This window comes from Protopterus annectens, chromosome 4.part0, assembly GCF_019279795.1.
Source record: "Protopterus annectens isolate FY-2018-M chromosome 4.part0, PAN1.0, whole genome shotgun sequence".
Taxonomy (NCBI): domain Eukaryota; kingdom Metazoa; phylum Chordata; order Ceratodontiformes; family Protopteridae; genus Protopterus; species Protopterus annectens.
Window position 1 is genome coordinate 1,077,377,432 of NC_056733.1, and position 25,998 is coordinate 1,077,403,429.

Below are 25,998 nucleotides of genomic sequence, written 5' to 3' on the forward strand. Positions count from 1 at the left end.
AGGTTTCTGTCATGCTCAGCTTCACCATTACCACCTACTAGCATATCATCTACTACAATAGCATAGGGGTACCCAGAAAAAATTTGCTCCATTGCACGTCGAAATACTTCACTGGCAGAATTTATCCCAAATGGCATTCTCAAAACTCTGTACCTGCCAAAAGGAGTACTGAACATAGTAAGCAACAAGGATTTCTTGTCAAGCAAAATTTGCAAAATGAACTATTTGCATCTAAGACAGAAAAAACTGTGGCATTTATTTATATTTATTTATTTAAGTTTGATGATTGGGGAAGTCCACTGGGCCATAAAGAGCCCATTTTCAGTGGAGGCCCTGGGAAAAAAGCTCCAAATATTGCAAGTTACATATTACATGTTACAAAAGAATAACAAAGCTTTGTACAGAACAATTAAAACATTTACAGAAATATAATACATTATGTAATAAGCTTTTAGTGAGTTAACATTTAACCAGAAGGTTACTAGCCCTTTTAGAGGTTGGGTAAACTGAACATTTGCAGAAAAAGACATTTTTGTCAAATAAGCTCTTTGTAAATAAACATTAAACAAGGAGCTACTAGCCCTTTGCAGGTTAGGTGGACCATTTTGCATGGAGAGAGTACAAAAAGATTGGATTATGGAAACTATAGTACATTAGACAGAGAGAAAATCGGTCCCTCGTAGGGCGAGACTGTTTTAGGCTGAGATGAAGCAATAGAATTTGTAAATGGCAATGATTTCAGTGCAGGTTGAAAGAGATGGGGTGGAGGGGGGTTTATGTTGGAGCGTGACATGGGCATTCCCATTTGGCTGACAGATGAGAGAATAGCTGAGATTTGAAATTGGTATGATTTGGAAGGCTGCGACATCAGAGCTGCAATTTCTTCAACTGTATGCATTGGATGATGCAGTCTTTTCATTGCCTTGTTTAAATCTTGTGGATCAATACATATTCTGATATCATCTGAGCTTTTCTTATGAGCAACCATCATGAAAAATACCCATTCATTCGGTTCATCAACTGGATAAATTACACCTTGCAGCACAATTTTATCTAGCCCAGCTTTGACTCTGTTCTGCATAGCTACTGGAACTCTCCAGGCTAGTCTGACAACTGGGCTGACATCTGGGTCTAACTTCATGGAGTACACAGCTGGAAGCTTGTCTAGTTTGTCTTTGAAAAGGTCAGCATAGGTTGAAAAAATATACTGGGCAAAATTAGAGCAGTGGTCTTTTAAACTAACATGATGGACTTCCTTATTAAATGAAAGCAGTCACATTTTCAAACTGTGTCTCACCCCTAATAATGACTGGACGTGCCTTTTGACCACATAAAATAACAAGTTGTAGTTTCTCCCAGCAAATAACATGAAATTACTATTGAGCCCTTGGTTTAAATCTTTTCACCACCATAAGCAACAACCTTCGCACACTTTGCCAAATCAGGCTTCTCATCAGCACATACTCTAGCAAATGTTTCTGCAGACATAACATTGCACTTTGAACCTGTGTCATCTTTGAGCTCTGTGGGTTTCCCATTTATCTGAACAGTACAAAATACTTCATTCTTTGCCCTTAAATCTACTGTATTGACTGTTTCATGAAGCACTGACACACCGTCAACATAAAAAGCAGGGTTGCAGCTTTCTAATTGATCAACTGGTTTCTTTGAGTGTTCCCTTTTAATAAAAGAATGTGTGCCCTTTGATTTACAAAACCTTTTGAAATGATTCCATTTATTATATTTGTGAAATTGCTGGCCAAAAGCTAAACGTTTCCCTTTTAAGCTCGTAACTTCCTCCACAATTATGACAACTTACTATGAAAGTGGGTGGGGGGCACCTTCTTTAAGATCGCTCACTAACTCTTATGCTTCACTGAAACTGTACAGTTTCCAGATAATGCCTTCGAACTTGCTAGAAAGCTACCATGAGGTTTCATAGGTTCATAGGTTGGTACTAGGCTACTGGCCGTAGCGCCTATATAAGCCTAGCCAAAGAGGTACCCTGGCTTTCACCACCCAAGAAAATGATTTTCCTGTGCCCCTATCAAGCAGAGCCAGAGAGGTGATCCCTGGGGTGAATTTCTTATCTCCCATCCAAGCATCAAGATTTTTCTTGAAGAGTGCTAATGAGGAGCTTTGTTTGATATAGATAGGTAGTTTATTCCAGAGTATGGGAAGTCTCTGGGACAGGAATCTATCCCACCAGCATGTTCTGTTTATTGTGGTGACAAGGTTTAGGTCCCTAGAGTGTGTAGCTTGGAGGGATTGGGATTTGTTTAAGTGGAGCATGTCCAACAGCTCTGGGTTTGACATTGCTTTGTATGTTAGGCAGAGATCGCCTCTGAGTAAGTGATATGCAACAGAGTAAAGCTGGAGTTTTTTGAGATGGTTTGCGTAGGGCATCTGTTTGAGGCCAGTAATCCTCTTTGTGAGGTATTTCTGCAGCCTTTCCAGTTGTTGTAGATGTCTTGTGAGGTACATACCAAAAGGGACGTTGTACTCTATAATGGGTCTAATGAGTGACAGTAGAGGGGAACAATGACCTCTTTTTCCTGGATGAGAAATCTTTTGTGATGAGGTGTGCCACACAGAAGTATTTCCTGACTACTGTGGCGATATGATTATCAAAGGAGAGACTACTGTCCACCTGTGTCCCAAGGTCTCTTATCACAGTTTCAGTGTTAAGTAGACTACCACCTATGTGGCAGTTTATGGGTACAGAGTTTTTACCAAAGGGGATGCCAATGCACTTTTTGGCATTCAACTTGAGGCCATGGCTTTGACACCAGGCATCTGTCTCATTTCGGCCCTTTTGTAAGATGTCCACATTGTTAGGAGGTTCGATTATGGCTCCTAGTTTGCAGTCATCTGTGAACTTCATTAGTCAAAGACCTTCTGTGTTAGCCTGTACTTCAGAGAAGTAGATACCAAACAGGAGAGGACCCAAGACTGAACCCTGTGCTACTCCACTTGTCATTGGTCTGAATTCAGATTTGGAGTCTGCTACTTTCACAGTGTGGGTTCTGTCAGTGAGCCAGTTGGCAACCCATCTTGTGACATAGGGATTTATACCTAGTTTAGTGAGTTTACCTATAATTCCATAGTGGGGGATGGTGTCAAAAGCCTTGGCGAGATCTAGATAGGCTGTGTGCACCACCTTACCCTCATCTATGGCATTGGTGACTGCTTCAAAGAAGTCTATCAGGTTTAGGAGACATGATCTGCCTTTTACAAACCTGAACTGGGTGGGGTCCAGAGTTTGGAGATTACCAATGTCTTTGATTACAAGTTCCAAGATGTAGACCAGGCTCATCAGGCTAATGGGGCCGGGGTACGTGGTAGCTCCCCCTTTGTGGAGTGGGATAACCATCACTGTGCACCATTCAGAGGGCACAAAGCCTGAAGTGAAGCTATGATTGAACATGGTGCTTAGGTGGGGTGCCAGTTCATTCTATAGTTCATGTGGAACACAGCTTGGGATGTTGTCAGGTCCCATGGATGCTGTGTTCTTGGCTTTGAAGAGTGTGTTTTTTACCTGTGCAACAGTGATTACAGGAACTTTGCATTCTTCCAGTATAGAGATGGGCCCTTTTGGGGGTGAGGGGGGTAAAGTTAACACTGAACCTGTCTGCCAGGATGTTGGAAATACCAGTTGATTCTGCATATTTAGTGCCATTGTGCTGTAACTCAGAGCATATCTGAGTGTTGCCATTGAGATTCTTGACATAGCTATAGAATGCTTTGTGGTTGTCTTTAGAATCAGTGGCAATTTTTTCATAACTTGCTTTGAAGGATTTTATGAGGGATCTCAGCTTCTTACTGAGGCTGACCAGGAAGTTCCTCTAATCATGGGATTTTACTCTTTTTTGCAACAGTTTCTTTCTTCTGTTGTAGAGTTTGTATATGGCAAGGGACCACCAGATTGGCTTCCTTTTTTTGGAGGATAGCATCTTAGTTCTGTTAGGGATAGCACGATCCATGCATTTGTGTAAGATTCAGTAGTCGTACCTCTATTGTCCATCTGCATGGGTGTCGTGAAATTTGCCACTTCTGTCTTAAGAAGCATGAAGTTGACTTTGGAGAAATGTTTTTATGGTAGTTTCCCTAATGGGAGTGGGGTTGGGATGTGGATATCTAGGGTGATTAGCTTGTGGTCGGATCTAACCAATGAGGAATTAACATCTGGTGTGGAACACCGGTCGCCCATGTTAGCAATGACCAGGTCTAGGATATTGCTGCCCCTGGTGGGGGTGTGGATAAGTTGATCCAAGGCATTGGCATTTATGAATTACAGAAAACGTTGAGCAAAGGAGTTGGTACATGAGTAGTTTTCCCAGCTAATGGTGTGGTAGTTGAAATCACCCATTATTAGGGTGTTGGGTTGTACCCTAATATTTTCCAGTTTATCAACAAATGAGGAATGAGAATCCTGGGGCATGGTGGGGGATCTGTAGCAAGTTACAATTTGGATTGTGGTCTTGCCCAGAGTGAGTTGCTCTTGGATAATCTCAGATGCATTATATACATTTGGATTTGGATAATCTTGGATACAATACACATTTCCTTGTGAGTGTTGCAGGGTTTACAGTTGTAGCCATGTGCTTGGGCCTGTTTCAGTTAACTGCATGCTGCATATTATCAACATGGGCTTTAGAAGTTATTGGAAGCATGCATCTCTCATTTGTAAGCATATTTGTGTGCTTTTCTGTAAGTTCATATATCTGACAAATCTCAATGTCCTTATCCAAAGTTAAATCACTGTCGCAAAGCAAAATCTTTCTCACAGCATCATCTTTAATACCGCACATAAGTCTGTCTTTTATCAACTCATTCCTCAAATCACCAAATATGCATGTTTTAGCTTTGTTTCTTAAGTCAGTTATATATGCTGCAAAAGTTTCATCAGGCTTTTGAACTCTTGTGTAAAATAAGTGCCTCTCCACTGTAACATTCATTTTGGGTTACACATTTCTCTAACTTTAGATTTTAAGCACTCAGGGTCCTCCCTTGACTCAGATGGTACAACTATACGATAGTTTTTCCCCCTCTCCTGCAAAGACAGCAGGTGCATACACAAATGAATGCTCCCTTTCTATGGCTTCTAGCCCAGCTAAATTAAGCAAAATAAATGACTTTGTATGGTTATCTTTATCAGAAAATGCAGCCTGTATGAAAATATCATACTCTTGCTCAAACACTCTCCAGTTTTCTGCAATATTATTGCCAAACACAAGTGGAGTTGGTTTCTGAAATCCGTCTGCCATGCCAACAAATTATGCCCAAATACACTGAAAAATATGGTCCTTGTAATTATGTACAAACATGCACACAACCAGCACTTGTAATAACATTCAAATGCACAATGAATTCTTCAAAATGTTTTACTTTGTGAAATGTGCTCTGTAATGGCTGTATTTTGTGAAATAACTGTACTGTAATAATGCACAAATATGAGAGCACTTCATACACTTCAGACAACTTGAATAGCTTTGATTAATTTGAGAAAGTAGTGATTAGTGAAAAAATGTGGTTGCTTCTCTTATTTTATTCATTTTATGAGATTCAGACTTTATTTCAAATATTTTCTGTAGTTATATTGAATATTTCTGTTAATATATCATAATATTGAATATTTCTGTTACTTAGAAATTGTTTTAGAGTGTTCTGAATGCCTTGTTTCATATTTTGTGAAAAAGAAATAGCTTGAGCAAGTTTTAATACCTGACATTCGTTTCTGACCTGTTTTACAAATTATACGTGCAGTAGGGATGATTCACTTCTATATATACCTCCAGTGTTAACTGAGTGCCTCTTGGTCTCATACTGAAGAATCTGGCTTCCCTCCTGGCCCCATGTCCATTCTAGACATGCCTCTTCTGGCACCATGTCCTTTTTAACATGCCACTTCTGACACCATGTCCTTTTAGACATACCACTTCTGACACCATGTCCTTTTAGACATCCCACTTCTGAAACCATGTCACTCGTCTCTCTCTAGTATAAATGATGAACAGGCAGAGTAGATCATTTATATGCCTTTTTACACAGAAATACATCAGGAAGGATAGAAGCTTTACAAAATATAAACAAACTGGTTAACAGATGGACTATACAGACACACATGCTTATATCTTAACAGCTAACTACAAAATGGCAGTCAGGCTCGCAAAGCTCATTATTTATACACTTATACAAGCCCCGACAAAGCTTCTTAAAGCTGTATACACACACACACACACACACACACACACACACACACACACACACACACACACACACACACACACACTGATCTACATAATCCAAGCTAAAAATTAGGAGACATGAACATCGAGATTCAGTGTACATTTTGAGTAATTTAATTTTAATGAGCTAATTATATATGTGAAATACTGGCTGTAGGTATGGTAACGCCATGGTATTTTTATGTAAACCTATATTTTGTTAAAACTGTTACTCTATTCCTTTTTTTTTTTTTTTTTTTTTTTTTTTTTTTTTGCTTTAATAGCTGACAGACTCCACTTTGCAGTAACTTGTTTGTTAAAGACAACAGTGTCCATGGATGATAAGGCATTGCTATTTATCCATCCTTGTGTAAATTCATCCCTAATTATAATTTTATTCCTTTTGTCTTCGACAACCATATTTTCAACTATGAGTCCTAACATATTCAACCAACAGAAATGCAAATGGAGTTGAGTCTTGAATTATTTCCATTAACTATTCTGTTAAGTTCTACTTCTTTATTTAGTTTCTATTAATTAATTAATTTACTATATTTTATTAATTACCTTATTCTGCTGCACAGGAAGAGAACAATGTTTCAAAAGATTGTTGATCAGTCCAAGACATATAATGACCTAGAAAAATGGACCGAATACATGATACTGGAGCCAACCAGAAAGGAAATAGTCATGTAAGTATGCTCACATGGTACAAAGTTTAATATGGCTGGTTCTTCTCGGTAGAATATCTTAACCATTCAGTGTCTTTGGTAAAGACCTTATTTGAATGATATCTAGATATTTTTAATTATTAACTCATACATTGTATATCTTTCAGAGCTGCACTAAAAACAACCAGCAATATTTGCCACAGCCATAAATTCATTTTGATTAGGACAGCTCTGTTAAGAGATGATGCCCTGACCATGAACCAGATAAACTAAGGTTGATTAGAGGCTTGAGCATTAGATGAGCCAGGGGGTCTATATTATATTCTTGAATGCTGACAATGTCGAATCTGACATTGTCGACACAAGAATATCGAACAGTGTGGTCTCAGAGTTGGTATATTTAAGTAGTGGGGGGTGTAGGGGGGTTTGCCTCCCTGCTTAAACCCGTTAGGGTACTTTTTTTTTGTCTTTTTATAAGGTCGATGTCTTCAAACATTGGTGTCGACATATGATGTCGACATATGTTGTTCGATGTTTTCAAACATCTATCTTATAATATAGACCCGAGCCAGGTTGGGGGTGCTGTTAGTGACTGGCTTATATCAGCTCACTGCTGTTGGGGAGTAGGACTGGGGTTTCTGCTAACAACAGGGTTACACCCTGGTGGAGGTATGTCTCTCTAATTGTAGGCAGGCTACTATTTTGGTGACTGGGGAGTGAGAGCAAGCTAGCATCACTGACAAAGCCTGTGAACAGTTATGGAATCCCCCTCCCATGACAGTTCCCCATCCTTTATGACCTACATGATGTTCACATCCTGTCTCTCACATCTTTTAAACAGGGAATGAACAGTTTAGGAGTATTAGACTAAGGACATTCTCTCTCTGCAGAGGGAGGTCCCACCTGCAGGGTCACAGCAGGATTTTCCCAGCCCCCCTACTTGTACAAATAAGGGACATAAGGGGCGGTATCTGGCAGTCATTTGAGTAGTAGACCAGAAGGGTGGTCTCTGCCTGCAGAGGGAAGGCCCAACTGCAGGGTCAAAACAGGATTCAAACAGGCCATCCATGTATAATAAGATGAAGGCAGAAGAACAAATGGGCTACAAGGGGTACAAGCATTCATAAGTAGCACGTTGACAGAAGGCCAGCAATAAATAAGTTTGGATTATTACATTTGATTAGTAATGCTTCAGAAATGTTATGTCAAATTAAAATTGTTTATGTATTATATGCCGATCATTAGAACATTTACATTTTATGACAAAAACTCTGGTTGTGATGTTATTTAAATTATGTAGTGTAACATTAATCACAGGATTCAGCAAGCTCTGCACAGCGTGCAGGAATAGTGCAGGAGCTGCTGGAGGTAATATGGCCGCCGTGCGATCCAGGAATGAGCTCACGGGATGTGCACGAGCATTCCTGCACTATTCCTGCACAGACACATTTCCTGTATGCAAATTACCCCATTTTCAGGTGAAAAACATACAAATGAGGTGAATTTGTGATCCAGGAAGCTGGCAGCTGGCCATGCAGGACTAGTGTAGTCTGCAGAAATGTAATCAGTTAGTAACCCAGTACATTTCTGCAAACTACAAAATGGAGCCATGACAGCGCCAAATAAAGGGTGTATATAATGTGGAAACATGAGTATGCCCATTGGCATGGAAAACAGTTGCAAAAATAAAAAAAATAACTTTTATTTTTTTAGCCGATTTCGGCTGTTAAGTGTAGGGTAGCAGCATGCAAACGAGATCGGGCCAAAAATAAAACTTGAAATAAGCATTCTATCCAAAATCATAATTTCGCCATTATACACAATGGCAGGCAGAAGACAACATGGCCAGTGAATAGTGATTGCTAAGGGGGAAGGCTCAGTGTCAGACTTGTAACTAGGCATTAGCAGGCAATCCTATGCAAATGAAGGAAATGATACTTAATGCCAGATCCCACCTCATGGCTAGCCTGCACCCAACTGTGTCAGTGCAGGAAGACCATAGTGCAAGCCTAAGAGCTAGCTGACATCATAGAGGGGTGTGTCAGGCATACTGTAAGCCTATTGGTGCCCTGTGGTTCAGGTTTGCCCTTTGCTTAGCAGAGCTAAGCAAGGGGGTGTGTCTAAAGCTGCCAAGCACACTTTTGCCTAAGCAGGTGTGCGTGCTGTGCACCTTGTTTTAAAGGAAAAAAAAAGTAAACCAGGAGCAGCTCCATGCACATCTGAGCACTGTGTTTGTGCAGCATGCCCCTGGGCTTAAACAGGAAGGCAATGGGAAGGGAAAACAGCAGTAGGAAGGCAATCAAGGAGAGCTAGCATAGATGGCAGGTGAAATGTATCAGAATCAGCCTATTACACAGGCAGCAGCCCAGTCCAGCCCAGCACACCACTATAAACTATGCAAACACCTTTCCCTCTGTTTTTTCCCACAAACTCTACACCACCGGTGTACACAAGTGGGGAAATTATAACAAACAAAAGCAACAAAATGATAAGGGCTGCAGCAGCTATCATGAATCAACATGTGGAAGAGGCAGAGGGTGGTAAGCATGAGAATGCTGTTGACCAACCCACAGTGAGGAGAAGGAGAAGAGTGTACAGACCCAGGGTAACTTAGCATAGGTTCATAGATTAGTACTAAGCTAATTGCTCTTGCGAGCCATTTTAAGCCTAGCCAATTATCCCTTGTGAGAATCAAACCCTGCACCTTGTGTTTGTAAGGCAAACACCTTAACCATTAGACCACAGTCCCACCATGCACTACATGAGCTGGAGAGAGTGGAGTGCTATAGGGTGGACAGGGACCTCCTACAGCATATTTTTGAGCTGTGCCGGCCACACCTCACACACAGAACCAACAGAGGGGAACCCATCCCAGTGGGTACCAAGATATGTGTAGGCCTAAGAATACAAGCCACAGGTACCTTCCAAAGGCCAACTGGGGATATCAAAGGGATCTCACAGACATCAGCATCCAGGGTACTCCATCAGTTCCTGGATGCCATATCAGCACATGCCGGTGAGCACGTATATTTCCACAACAGCCGTGAGGTGTTGACCAGCAATATGCATCTCTTCCACCAAATAGCAGAATACCCTGAGGTAGTGGGTGCTATAGACTGCATGCAAATATGTATCAAAGCACCACCTGGTGAGCGGGGTAGGGTCTACATCAACTGCAAGGGCTTCCCCTCCATCAACTGCCAGGTCATGTGCAATGCCCAGGGCATTATAATGAATGTGTGTGATGGCTGCCCTGAAAGCTATCACGACTCCCACATCTGGTATATGCCACAGCTGTACCAGAGATTTGCCAGTGGGGACATCCCTTACGGCCACCTAGTGGGGGATGCTGGTTACGCACTGGAGCAGTGGCTGATGACACCCATCAGAAATGCACACATACCCAAACAAGAACTCTATAATGAGGCACACGCACAGAGCAGAATCGTAATAGAGCATGTGTTTGGGATGCTCAAGTCATGGTTCCGGTGCTTGGACACATCCAGTGGAACCTTGCAGTACTCGCCAGCTACATATACCCAAATTGTCATCGTATGTGCCATGCTACACAGTATGATCCTGCAGAAACAGCTGCAGCAGGAACAGCATGGGTCAGGGCCACACAGCCCCCCACCATTGCCAAGGCCTGCACAAGCACAGAGTGACTCGGAGGAGGAACAACCTGAGCCTGCCCCAGTAGGCAAAAGGAGGCATGCCCAGTATGCCCAGGCCATGGCAAAGAGGCAACGCATAGCACATACACTGACACAGTAGGAACCCAGGGAATGACACCTCTCTCTGAGTCGCACATACAGTAAAAGGGATGCCAAACATGACACTACTTATGCTTAACCATGTATAGGGAGTGTACTTTGTGCATCCAATATATTCAGCTCTCCAGCACCATCCTCAATGCTGGCACAGCCACAAGGTAAGTCACTCTCTATCAATTGCTGAATGGAGTAGAATGTTTTGCTACTTGTATCTATGGTATGGATGTGAGCATGCAAGGGAATCAGGTAGCTGAATGGGATGCCAGCAGAAAGTAGACACCAGTAGTGGCAGCATGAGATCTGTAACAAATAGTGGTATCACCACAGTAGCCAGTACTAGACAAGGAGACAAAACGCACTGCAGGAAATGTGGTGGGCCACATGTGTGTCCATAGGATGCACACATGCCAGTCAGGGAGGCTCATATACCCAACAACAGTCTCAGCCAGCAGGACAGGCGTAGACAAACACAAAAAAATGCTGTGCTAAGGCCTCTGATTGATGGCTATGGAGAACATCCCCCTCCAGACCTACACAGACAGACTACAACAGGACAGGCAGTGGGATGTAAGTTCTGAAGGGTAAGAAGTCTGAAACTGAAATGTAGGTCAGTCATACCTAAGACCTATAGAACACTGATTTGCCTCTAGTCAGCATGATAGGTCAGAATACAGAATGAAATGGAGTACCTGAAATACAAGTACAGTCATAGCAAATGTGTACAAGTATCAGGTGTGCCCACCCAATCCTATGTAGAAATGTAGTAACATGTATGTGTATGTATAATAACAGTGGAGCACAGATTATCTGAGCTGGTCAAGGTAGCAGGATAGATTGCAACATGTGTACAATATGCAGAGCTGAGTGTGTTAGGTTAGTGTGTGTTGTATATTGTGTGAGAGTGGTCATTATGTAGGCATGGTGAGGTTTGTCCTGGTGGCCATTGACCAGTACTGCCAATGACATGGCCAAGTTCTCACAACTGCAGTGCCAAAAACAATGCATCCCAGAAAAACACATTCCAGCAGTAAGCCATAGTAAATGTTTGGAAGTAATATGTGTCACCATCTGAAAGATGGATATTGGGTGAATGTGGGCCTAGACATACAAACAGTACACAGGGGGAAGTACCCCAGACAGGCAGTGTATAATATGTAACTGTCAAATGGACACACCTTTGAAATTGTACATACAGGTTAGCAGCAGATTAGTGGGGCTTGTAGTAGGGAATACCGATGTCATCTGGCCAAAAACTGGCAAACCACAAAGGTCACAGGTATGAAGTATTGAGAAACAACTGATGTCCCTGCACAAGCCAACATACGTGGAATGCCCCATGCATATATGTGAGTCAGATAGAAGTACTGTTCATAGCACACATGCACCCAGCTTACCCCACCATCACCCACAAGTACCTTTCCGGTCTTATCCCTGTTGTTGGGAATGAGTACAATATGACCCTTACCTCTGTATGGCAATAGCCAAAGAATGCAGCATGCAGAACAGGTGTCCCATGCAGGTGTGTCCCTAGCTGTAAGCAGCACCCTGCCAGCATCCACACCACTGGATCAATAATGACAGAAAGTGTTGGCATTAACGCCTTGCACACCTACCCTGTCACCCCAGGGGAATATAGTATATTGCAGTCTGGGACTGTAGGAGTGACAAAATGCAATGGCCTGCTATAGCTGGCCTGCATCACTACCAAATGGACTACAGTCCTCTGCCAAAGGCCTGTGCCTCACCCGTATTGCCAATGTATGTTATGTCATGGACTCCCAAATAACAATATAACACAGTCCACAGAACCCAAATGCAAGGCCATGTGGACAAAGCCCACTAACATGTCCACTATGTCCTACTGCATGAACTGTGGACCAACACCGAATTACTGCTGGGATGAGGTGATAACTGTAGGGAACTTATCAGATAATAATTGCATAATGTTTGGAAGAAGATAGAATAATAGAAGGGGGAGTAGGAGCATGGGCAGCATGGAGTGTGTGAAGTTCGAAACTCAGCCATGTGCACATTCTATCTCTGCCTGCAAACACAGGAATGGGTGGCTACAAACCTGCTCGTAAGCCACAATGTGAAGGGGTAATGTCCAGAATTATGACCTCTGCCTGTGGGTAACCTGTGCAAATCTGTACAGCTGTGAGGTATAGCCACAGCAGGATATGACCATACTGTCACGTCGATGAATGCACAAGCATGGGTCCTCATCCGCCACAGTACCAAGGTGATGAACCATTTATACAGACCCAGCAGCAAGTGTCTGCAGCTTCCCCTCCAGAATGGCATGATTGTGAGAATATGTAGGCTGCAGACAGCAATACTGGACATAGCTGCATTCACCCTGTGTTTCCCAGGACATCACTGCAAGCAAATATGTATACCTGACAGTACTTGATGACATAAAACATCACAGTGTAAAACAGCACATATGTCTGAATATCTCTGCTAACACCAAGACCATGTAACAAAAGCAGCACAGACACAATTACCTACAGTAACCCACTATCCTTTGCCCATTTTGACCCCATATTGTCAACCGATCTATCCCAGGAATCCCAGGATTCAGCAAGCTCTGCACAGCATGCAGGAATAGTGCAGGAGCTGCTGGAGGCAATATGGCCACCGTGCGATCCAGGAATGAGCTCCTGGGATGTGCACGAGCGTTCCTGCACTATTCCTGCACGGATACATGCATTACCCCATTTTCAGATGAAAAACATGCAAATGGGGTGAATTTGTGATCCATGAAGCTGGCAGCTGGTCATGCATGACTAGTGTTGTCTGCAGAAATGTAATTGGTTATTAACCCAGTACATTTCTGCAAACTACAAAATGAAGCCATGACAGCTCCAAATAAAGGGTGTATATAATGTGGAAAGCATGAGTATGCCCATTGGCATGGAAAACAGTTGCAAAAATAAAAAAATAACTTTTATTTTTTTTTTAGCCGATTTTGGCTGTTTAAGCATAGGGCAGCAGTGTGCAAATGGGACTGGGCCGAAAATAAAAAATAAGACTTGAAATAAATATTCTATCCAAAATCACAATTTTGACATTATACTCAATGGCAGGCAGAAGACAACATGGCCAGTGAATAGTGGCTGCTAAGGGGGAAGGCTCAGTGTCAGACTTGTAACTAGGTATTAGCAGGCAATCGTATGAAAATGAGGGAAATTATACTGAATCCCATATCCCCCCTCATGGCTACCCTGCACCCAACCATGTCAGTGCAGGAAGCCCATGGTGCAAGCCTAAGAGCTAGCTGACATCAAAGAGGGGTGTGTCAGGCATACTGGAAGCTTATTGAAGCCCTGTGGCTCGGGTATGCCCATAGCTTAGCAGAGCTAAGCAAGGGGGTGTGTCTGAAGCTGCCAAGCACACTTTTTCCTAAGCAGGTGTGCACACTGCGCACCTTGTTTTAAAAGGAAAAAAAAAGTAAACCAGGAAATAGCATCTCCATGCACATCTGAGCACTGTGTTTGTGCGGTGTGCCCCTGGGCTTAAACAGGAAGGCAATGGGAAGGAAAAACAGCAGTAGGAAGGTAATCAAGAGAGCTAGCATAGCTGGCAGGTGAAATGTATCAGAATCAGTCAATTACAAAGGTAGCAGCCCAGTCCAGCCCAGCACATCACTATAAACTATGTAAACACCTTTCCCTCTGTTTTTTTCCCAAAAACTCTACACCACTGGTGTACACAAGCGGGGAAATTTTACCAAACAAAAGCAACAAAATGATACGGGCTGCAGCAGCTATCATGAATCAACATGTGGAAGAGGCTGAGGGTGGTGAGCATAAGAATGCTGACAACCAACCCACAGTGAGGAGAAGGAGAAGAGTGTACAAACCCAGGGTAACCTACCAGGGGCTACATGAGCTGAAGATAGTGGAGCACTATAGGGTTGACAGGGACCTCCTACAGCAAATTGTTGAGCTGTGCCAGCCACACCTCACACACAGACCCAACAGAGGGGAACCAATCCCAGTGGATACCAAGGTTTGTAGGAATAAAAATACAAGCCACAGGTACCTTCCAAAGGCCAACTGGGGATATCAAGGGGATTTCACAGACATCAGCATCCAGGGTACTCCACCAGTTCCTGGATGCCATGTCAGCACATGCCAGTGAGCACGTATATTTCCACAACAGCCGTGAGGTGTTGACCAGCAATATGTGTCTCTTCCACCATATAGCAGAATACCCTGAGGTAGTGGGTGCTATAGACTGCATGCACATATGCATCAAAGCACCACCCGGTGAGTGGAGTAGGGTCTACATCAACCACAAGGGCTTCACCTCCATCAACTGCCAGGTCATGTGCAATGCCCAGGGCATTATAATGAATGTGTGTGCTAACTGCCCTAGAAGCTATCACGACTCCCACATCTGGCATATGACACAGCTGTACCAGAGATTTGCCAGTGGGGACATCCCTTACGGCCACCTAGTGGGGGATGCTGGTTACGCACTGGAGCAGTGGCTGATTACACCCATCAGAAATGCACACACACCCAAACAAGAACTCCATAATGAGGCACTCGCATAGACCAGAATCATAATAGAGCATGTGTTTGGGATGCTCAAGTCACGGTTTCAGTGCTTGGACACATCCAGTGGAGCCTTGTAGTACTCATCAGCTACATGTACCCAAATTGTCATCATATGTGCCATGCTACACAATATGATCCTGCAGAAATAGCTGCAGCAGGAACAGCATGGGGTCAGGGCCACACAGCCACCCACCATTGCCAAGGCCTGCACAAGCATAGAGTGACTCGGAGGAGGAACAACCTGAGCCTGCCCCAGTAGGAAAAAGGAGGCATGCCCAGTATGTCCAGGCCATGGCAAAGAGGCAATGCATAGCACATACACTGACACAGTAGGAACCCAGTGAATGACACCTCTCTCTGACTCGCACATACAGTAAAAGGGATGCCAAACATGACACTACCTGTGCTTAACCATGTATAGGGAGTGTACTTTGTGCATCCAACATAGTCAGCCCTCCAGCACCATCCTCAGTACTGGCACAGCCACAAGTTAAGTCACTCTCCCTATCAATTGCTGAATGGAGTAGTATGTTCTGCTACTTGTGTCTATGGTATGGATGTGAGCATGCAAGGGAATTGGGTGGCTGAATGGGATGCCAGCAGATAGTAGACACCTATAGTGGCAGCATGAGATCTGTAACAAATAGTGGTGTCACCACAGTAGCCAGTACTAGACAAGGTGACAAAACTCACTGCAGGAAATGTGGTGGGTCACATGTGTGTCCATAGGACACACGTATGCCAGTCAGGGAGGCTCATATACCCAACAACAGTCTCAGCCAGCAGGACAGGCATAGACAAACACAAACAAAGGCTATGCTAAGGCCTCTGATTGATGGCTATGGAGAACATCCCCCCTCCAGACCTACACAGACAGACTACAACAGGTCAGGCAGTGGGATGTTAGTTCTGAAGGGTAAGAAGTCTGAAACTGAAATGTAGGTTAATCAAACCTAAGACCTGTAGTACACTGATATGCCTCTAGTCAGCATGATAGGTCAGAATACAGAATGAAATGGAGTACCTGAAATACCAGTACAGTCATAGCAAATGTGTACAAGTGTCAGGTGTGCCCCCTCCCAATCCTATGTAGAAATGTAGTAACATGTATGTGTAGGTATAATAATAGTGGAGCACAGATTACCTGAGCTGGCCGAGGTAGCAGGATAGATTGTAGCATGTGTACAATATGCAGGGCTGAGTGTGTTAGGTTGGTGTGTGTTGTATATTGTGTGAGAGTGGTCAGTATGTATGCATGGTGAGGTTTGTCTTGGTGGCCATTGGCCAGTACTGCCAATGACAGGGCCAGGTTCTCACAACTGCAGTGCCAAAAACAATAAATCACAGCAAAACACATTCCAGCAGTAAGCCATAGTAAATGTTTGGAAGTAATATGTGTCACCATCTGAAAGATGGACATTGGGTGAATACAGGCCCAAACATACAACAGTACACAGGGGGAAGTGCCCCAGACAGACAGTGTATAATATGTAACTGTCAAATGGACACACCTTTGGAATTGTACATACAGGTTAGCAGCACATTAGCTGGGCTTGTAGTAGGGAATACCGATGTCATCTGGCCAAGCACTGGCAAACCACAAAAGTCACACGTATGAAGTATTGAGAAACAGCTGATGTCCCTGCACAAGCCAGCATAAGTGGAATGCCCCATGCATATCTGTGAGTCAGATGCAAGTAGTGTTTGTTCATAGCACACATGCACCCAGCTCACCCCACCATCACCCACAAGTACCGCTCCAGTCTTATCCCAGCTGTTGGGAATGAGTACAATATGACCCTCACCTCTGTATGGCAATAGCCAAAGAATGCAGTATGCAGAACAGGTGTCCCATGCAGGTGTGTCCCTAGCTGTAAGCAGCACCCTGCCAGCATCCACACCACTGGATCAATAATGACAGAAAGTATTGGCATTAACACCTTGCACACCTACCCTGTCACCCCAGGGGAATATAGTGTATTGCAGTCTGGGACTGTTGGAATGACACAATGCAACAGCCTGCTATAGCTGGCCTGCATCACTACCAAATGGCCTACGGTCCTCTGCCAAAGGCCTGTGCCTCACCCATACTGCCAATGTATGTTATGTCATGGACTCCCAAATAACAACATAACACAGTCCACAGAACCCAAATGCAAGGCCATGTGGACAAAGCCTAGTAACATGTCCGCCATGTCCTACTGCATGAACTGTGGACCAACACCGAATTACTGTTGGGATGAGGTGATAACTATAGGGAACTTATCAGATAATAATTGCATAATGTTTGGAAGAGGATAGAATAATAGAGGGGGAGTAGGAGCATGGGTGGCATGGAGTGTGTGAAGTCCAAAACTCAGCCATGTGCACATACTACCTCTGCCTGCAAACACAGGAATGGATGGCTACAAACCTGCTCGTAAATCACAATGTGAAGGGGTAATGTCCAGAATTATGACCCCTGCCTCTGGGTAACCTGTGTGAATCTGTACAGCTGTGAGGTATAACCACAGCAGGATATGACCATACTGTCACATCGATGAATGTACAAGCATGGGATCCTCATCCACCACAGTACCAAGGTGCTGAACCATTTACACAGACCCAGCAGCAAGTGTCTGCAGCTTCCCCTCCAGAATGGCATGATTGTGCAAGAATATGTAGGCTACAGACCGCAAAACTGGACACAGCTGCATTCATCCTGTGCTCCCAGAACATCACTGCAAGCAAATATGTATACCTGACAGTACTTGATGACATAAAACATCACAGTGTAAAACAGTACATATGTCTGAATATCTCTGCTAACACCAAGACCATGTAGCAGAAGCAGCACAGACACAATTACCTACAATAACCTACTATCCTTTGTCCATTTTGACCCCATATTGTCAACCGATCTACAGATATCCCACAGAAACAGGTTGCTAGCTGTAGGTGTAGAACACAAAAGCCTGCACTAGAGTACAACCTACCTGGAATGGATTCACACATTCAATACAGAAGGTCATACTGGGCATACTCCCACACTTAGAGAAACGAAGACCATGTCTGACAACAAAATACTGAAAGGTCATACTGGGCATGCTCACATACTTACAGAAATGAAGCCAATGTCTGGCAACAACAGTGGACTATACATATCTGACAGTCACAGATGTTTGTGCACACACTCCTCAGTACACACCAGTCATGCTTTGCACACACATTGGATAGGAGTACACACATATATCCAAGGGCAACACACTATAATAGGCCAAAATTACACATACATAGATGTGTGGAAGAGAGTGACAGACAGTGACAAAGAGCCTCCCATCATGAGGCCTGTCCCACCCAGCACACATCCAAATGGCTAAAACAACATGATGTGCAAATGTCAATCACAGTAGACATTTGCCTCTGGTATCCCTCAGCACTATAGTGTCTGTGGTACTTGTGATAACTGTGTAACATGACTGCACAAGTCAGTAGTCATCTAGCAGTTGTATACATGTACCTGTGGAATATAAACCTGTGTGTGTCTGAGTGTTGTGTGTCTGCTTCTAGATGAATGGGTTATGGCCCATACACACACACTGCACTCTCCATTATCCTACTATGGCAAGCCTGCTGATGTCTTCAGCTGGAAATACACTCTTGGGGAAAGAGTAACCCTATAAGCTTCGTGGTGCGTGCTATAACTGTGTAATGCTATAGTGTGATGTTCTAATTAGGTAGGAATTCCAATCCCAGACATGGCAAGTGTGTGTGTTTGTGTAGAGATCAATGCTTTTGAGGCCATTCATACTCACTACAATTTCAAATGCCCTACTTTGGCAGGGCTGCTGATATCATTCACTTTGAAATCCACATTTGGGGAAGGAGTAGCCCAATAATCTCCATGGCACATCCTATAACTGCATAATACTGTAGTGGGATGTACTAGTTAGGTGAGAGTTCTAATCCCAGACATGGCAACTGTGTGTGTATGTGTTTGTCTGTGTAGGGAATCAATGCTTTTGAGGCCATTCACACTCACTACAATTTCAAATGCCCTACTTTGGCAGGGCTGCTGATGTCAATCACTTTGAAATACACCTTTGGAGAAAGAATAGCCCAATAATCTCCTTGGAGCATCCTATAACTGAGTAATACTATAAGGTGACGTACTAGTTAGATAGGAGTTCTAATCCCAGACATGGCAACTGTGTGTGTTTGCCTAAGGATCGATGCTTTTGAGGCCATTCACACTCACTACAATGTCAAATGCCCTGCTTTGGAAGGGCTACTGATGTCATTCACTTTGAAATACATCTTTGGGGAGGCGTAGCCCAGTAATATCTGTGGCACGTCCTATAACTGTGTAATGCTGTAGTGTGATGTACTAGTTAGGTAGGAGTTCTATTCCCAAACATGGTAACTGTAGAACTTTGTGTGTGTTTATCTGTGTAGGAATCAATGCTTTTGAGGCCATTCACAGTCACTACAACTTCCACTGCCTTACTTTGGTAAGCCTGCTGATGTCATTCACTTTGAAATACACCTTTGGGGAAAGAGTAGCCTAGTAAGCTCTGTGGTGCGTGTTATAACTGCATAATGCTGTAGTGTGATATACTAGTTAGGTAGGAGTTCTATTCCCCAACATCGCAACTGTGAAACTGTATGTGTAGGGATCAATGATTTTCTGGCCATTTACAGTCACTAGGCACACCTAAAAATGGAGAACATCAATATCTGTGCAGTAACAGAGACCTGATCCAAGGCTCCAGAGAGCACCCCTGCAATACCAGGTACAGCTCTCACCACACCTGTTGGCCACCAAACCAGGACAAAAACAATAAAGGTGCAGTGTCCATATTCACACCAGCAGGCTACTTGCTCAACAGAATGTGTCTGAAATACCCCCGATGCTACTAACACTAGGTCAGACTGAAATCCAAATTGTATAGCTTGCTACAGCTCCCCCACCATGCTCCATGATTCCCACTACAGCTTTTGAAGCATACTGGGAAATATTATGATACAACCAAACACCCTAATACTGGGTGACTTACACTACCCTGCCATTAACTGGGAAAAATACTTGTGTACCAACATGTGTGCCCAACGGTTCTTGGAAGTTATAATTCCCAATGCCCTGGATCAAGTAACCCATAGTCCCACCAGGGGCTCATACATCCTAGACCTGGTCATTACCAACATGGGAAATCAGTGCTCCACACCTATGGTCACCCCTTCGGTGGTCAGGTCTGCCCACTAGGTAATCACCTTAACATCAACATCCCTCCCCCACACCCCAGTAAGGAAACCTGCATAACACACATCTCCAAAGCCAACGTCATGCTACACAAGTCAGACGTGAATAACGTCATGACACCCATGCAGATGGGAACTGAAAGGATGACTGCTGAATCCTACATGAAGGCACTGTACGAGCACATCCACTCGTCCATGAATTGTGCCATCCAATATAGGACCAAGACGTGCTCCACCAAGAAAAGGAAGCCAGTGTGGTGGCTCCCTGCCATAAACATACTGTATAACAAAAGGAGGAAACTGTTGCAGAAATGGGGGAATTTCCAGGATGCAAAATACTCCCTTACCAGCCACAGTAAGAAGCAGAGATCCCTCATAACATCCACCAAAGCTAGTTACGGACATAATATAGCCAAATATGCCAAAGATAACTGCAAGCCATTCCATAGCCATGTCAGGAATCTAAATGTCAATGCTCAGATCTGCTCTGAGCTACAACAGGATATTGCAAATATCCTGGCAGATTGATTCAGTGCCAACTGCACCCCCTCCCACACCCCAAAGGGCCCATCTCAACATGGAAAGATTGCCAGATTCTAATAACAACAGCCACATAGGTAAAAGCCACACTCTCCAGAGCTAAGACAACAGCAGCCATGGGACCAGTTAACATCCCGGGCTGTGTACTGCATGAGCTACAAAATGAACTGGCACCTCACCTACATGCCATGTCTAATCATAGCCACATCTCGAGCTTTGTGCCCACTGTGTGGTGCACAGCTACAGTTATCCCAGTCCACAAGAGGGGATCCACCTTGGATCATGAGAACTACAGCCTCAGCGGTATGATGTGCCTGGTCTGCAAGGCCATGGAATATATTATCATGGAAATTAAAACAAAGACATTGGCGACCTGCAAACATTGGACCCCAACCAGGTTGGGTTTGTGAAGGGCCGATCATGTCACCTCAACCTGATTGACAACTGTGAATCTGTCTCCAGAGCTGTGGATGATGAGGGTAAGGTGGTTCACACAGTATATACGGACCTTGCCAAGGCCTTTGACACAATCCCCCAAGTCTGGAATCATAGATAAATGTATCAAGCTGGCCATTAATCCCTATGTCACCCGGTGGGCTGCCAACCACTGTACTGACAGAACCCACACTGTAAATGTAGGTGACATTAACCCCAGCCCCAGACAAGTGACAGTTGGAGTACCTTAGGGTTCAGTCCTGGCACCACCCTTGTGTGGCATCTACTGCTCTGAAGTACAGTCTAACAGTAATGGACTCTGGCAAACAAAGGTTGCAGATGACTGCACACTGGGAGCCAATATTGAATCCCCACAAGATGTGGATATTCTACAGAAGGGCCTTACAGAAAGACATGCTTGGCACCTGAGCCATAGCCTCAAGATCAATACCAAGAAATTGTATAGTTATCCCCTTTGGGAAGGGACATGTATCTGTGAAGTACCACATAGGTGGCAGTACACTAAACACCTAAAGTGTGATAACAGACTTAGGGACACAGGTGGACAGTGGTCTCACCTTTGATAACCACATCGCCACAACAGTCAGGAAATGCACCTATGTGGCACACCTCACCACTAAGGGCTTTACATTCAGGAAAAAGGAGGCCATTGTCCCAATGTAGTCATCTCTCAGTAGACCCAGTACAGACTACAATGGCCTGTTATGTATGTACCTCACAAGACATCTGCAACAACTAGAAAGGCTGCAGACATACCTCACTAAAAGAATCACAGGCCTAAACCAAATGCCGTATGCTGACCGTCTGAAAATCATCTATGTATACTCTGTCACATATTGTGTTCTCAGAGGTGATCTCTGCTTAACATACCATGCCATGTCAAACCTACAGCTGTTGGACATGCTACACTTAAAGAATTCCAAACCCTCACAGCCACATGCTCCAGGGATCCAAATCTTATCATCACAATGAACAATACATGCTGGAGGGGTGTGTTCCTGACACACGGACTCCCCAGACTCTGGAATAGACTGCCCATAAATGTCAAGCAGAGTGCCTCTTTGGCCCTCTTCAAAAGGAACCTGGACAATGTGTTTGGGAGATAGGAAATTGACCCTGGGGATCATGTTCCCTGCCCTACTCATGATCAATGCTTTTGAGGCCATTCCCAGTCGCTACAACTTCTATTCCCCTACTTTGGCAAGCCTGCTGATGTCATTCACTTTGAAATACACCTTTAGGGAAGGACTAGCCTAGTAAGCTCCATAGCGCATGCTTTAACAGTGTAATGCTGGCATGTGATGTACTAGTTACGTAGAAGTTCTAATCCCAGACATGGCCAGTGTAAAAGTTTGTGTGTTTTTCTGTGTATGGATCAATGCTTTTGAGGCCATTCACAGTCACTACAACTTCCATTGCCCTACTTTGGCAAGCCTGATGATGTCATTCACTTTGAAATACACCTTTGGGGAAGAAATAGTCCAGTAATCTCCATGGCACATCCTATAACTGCGTAATGCTGTAGTGTAATGTATTAGGTAGGAGTTTTAATCCCAGGCAAGGCAACTGTGAGACTTGGGGTGTGTGTGTGTTTGTCATACGTATCCTATGTGGAGATAGCTGTGAGTGTGTAACAACAGGACTCATTGTGGAGTGGGTTTTACAAATTTCTTATATGGTTGGCCTATTGTACGTCACACTGTCCACCTCACAAAGATAACAGATGTCAAAAAGCAGAGAGGCTGGGGTAGACAATCCATGCCCCTACATGTGACATCATGGCTTGGCAAACAATATAGGCAACCCTTGTATTACCCAGGGAACACTCTCCACCCATGTCTCATACACAAACACACTCGGCTAGGCAACAACCACTATGTTGGTAGTTCCCTGCATATTGCCCACAGATAATAACCATGGTGTGATTGCAGTGGATTACAGACGACATGGCACCCTGTCCCATCCCTACAATAGGCAAATCATTGCATACAGTGCTCCTTCACTATGTTCCCCACTGGACACCTGCAACAACTGTAGAGCAAGCAAATGTAACCCACAAAGGACATACCATGCCTTATACACATGCCCTGTATGGACAGATATCACTGACACCAGGGAATATCTGCATCATGCTGTCAATGTAGATGCAGGTTAACCTGGTGTCCATTGTCAGTTCTCACCACATGAGGTCAGGAATGGCACATCTGATGATAACAATCTGTCTACACAACATGCCCCAGACACCCCAGGCACACTTCCACATGTCACAGAACACGCATGTGGGATGTGTGCACATCCCAGACAACATCCATGGCATGGAATATAGAACACATACATGGCAAGCACTGCACAGCACTGGCCACCCACAATAATAGCCCAGATGACTGGATGATGAATACAATACTCACCTGTGTGGGCCAATCCAGACAGTACATCCCTGAGCCACACTGCAGACCATTGTCATGTGGCCTGATGCCAAGGTATACCCTTTACCTAGCCTTGTACAGCCTTCTGGCACAGTCAGCCACTACACACCTGTGAAGCAATGCACCCATGCATGTCAGTACTGGCAAACCTGTGTCTGTGTGTGTGTGTGGAGTATAATAATATGAACACCATTCACACTATATGTGTGACTACATATATACATATATAATATAGATATATAGATATATACACATATACATATCTGCAGACATATATGGATATATCTATCTATCTATCTATATATATATATATATATATATATATATATATGTGTGTGTGTGTGTGTGTGTGTGTGTGTGTGTCTGTGTGTGTGTACATATATATATATATATATATATATATATATATATATATATATATATATATACATATACACATCTTTATAATGTCTACACATATACAAATAGATATATATGCACATATAGTTATAGATATCTACATATATATCGACATAAATATATATATATATATATATATATATATATATATATATATGTATGTATGTAATATTCATATATGATGTGTATGTGTGTGTGTGTGTATATATATATATATATATATATATATATATATATATATATATATATATATGTATCTAGGACGTTTGATCGAAAGATCAAATGTCCGAATCCATTAAGGGCGAGCATACTTATGCAAAAGTGCTTTTCACCGAAGAAGCACGGTCGCATAAATATGCCTGTTGCCGAGGCTGTACTATGGCGTGGATAAGGGAGAATTCCCTTTTTTCCACTGTAGTGCAGTCTCGGATGGAGAATATTAAAGTAGGGGGAGTGTGGGGGGCACAGCACCCCACATGGGGGGTGCAGGGGGGTGACGCCCCCCTGCAGAAATGTTAATGTAGTGTTTTTTTTATTAACACGCTTTAATGAAATGGTTATGGATTCAGACGTTTGATCTTTTGATCAAACGTCCGAGATCCATATATATATATATATATATATATATATAGAGAGAGAGAGAGAGAGAGAGAGAGCAAGCTCTATATATGGCCATATATATGATGCACTACACAGATGTGTATAAATACATATATAAGAATATATATGTGTATGTACATGTAGACATATATCTACATATGTATATGTATATATCCATATCCTCGTCATGTGTAAACATTACTGTTGTGTATACCTTCCCAGACATATCACACTGTATGTATCTGATATGTGTATATTTAGATAGAACAACATATATGATGCAACAGTAATATCACTAGCAAGTACTACACAATTGTAGAAGTCACAGCAATTGTTCAGTACTATACAATATGTGTACTGACAGATGTACTGGAAAAACTACAACTGTCTTCACAGCTGTCATGACATAGTGGTTAACTGTTGTGACTGTAATGTACAGGGTCCTGGGTTCAAGACCTGCAAGGGTTGTTTATTTTGTTGTTGGGAAGAACAAGGGCTGTTGGATACAGAGTGGTTAAGGCAGTTTTGAACAGCTTTAAGCATTTTTGAGTGGGTTTGCGTGAAGCTAAGCGGTGATAAGGTACGGTTAGACATACGGGTGCTTACGCCGTGTAGGCTTCAATTACCAGTGTGCAAATGTGCTTAGCTGTTATATTGCAGCAATGCTGACACCTGCAAAGCATGGCTCAGCCCTGGTAACCAGTGCTCACATCCCAGTCTGATAACATAGCAGGGTAATGACATCTGTAATAAGTGTATGTAATGCCATGCACATAACATGATCTGTGTGCTGTCATTACAGTAGCAAGGGATGTGAGTCTCCTGTCTGGGACACTTGAGTATATATGGCTTGTACAACACTCTTATCTGTGTGAATGTGTTACGTACAAGTGTAGTATCCCAGGTTATATGCAGTCACACTGGCATGTAGTGTATCATTACATTGCTACTGTTGACAGTGCTTTCCCAAGCAAGAGTAGATTGCTAAGTGTAGTACTAGAAACAAACACCCCTGCATGCATAGATGAACTCTGAGTCCTCACTGTCATGCTCCTGGTGTATGAGCTGTGTCACATTATATATTTCCTACTGGATAATGA

The 25,998-nt window shown here is 43.3% G+C and overlaps 1 protein-coding gene across 1 annotated transcript in view; it reads left to right on the forward strand.

Annotated features, from left to right (window-relative positions):
- Window positions 1–25,998, forward strand: part of LOC122800395 (rod cGMP-specific 3',5'-cyclic phosphodiesterase subunit beta-like) — a 1,051,627-nt gene that overhangs the window by 916,948 nt on the left and 108,681 nt on the right. Inside the window, exon 15 of the mRNA XM_044069844.1 lies at window positions 6,812–6,919. Within this exon, the coding sequence (XP_043925779.1) occupies window positions 6,812–6,919 (108 nt within the window). The remainder of the gene's footprint in view (window positions 1–6,811; window positions 6,920–25,998) is intronic.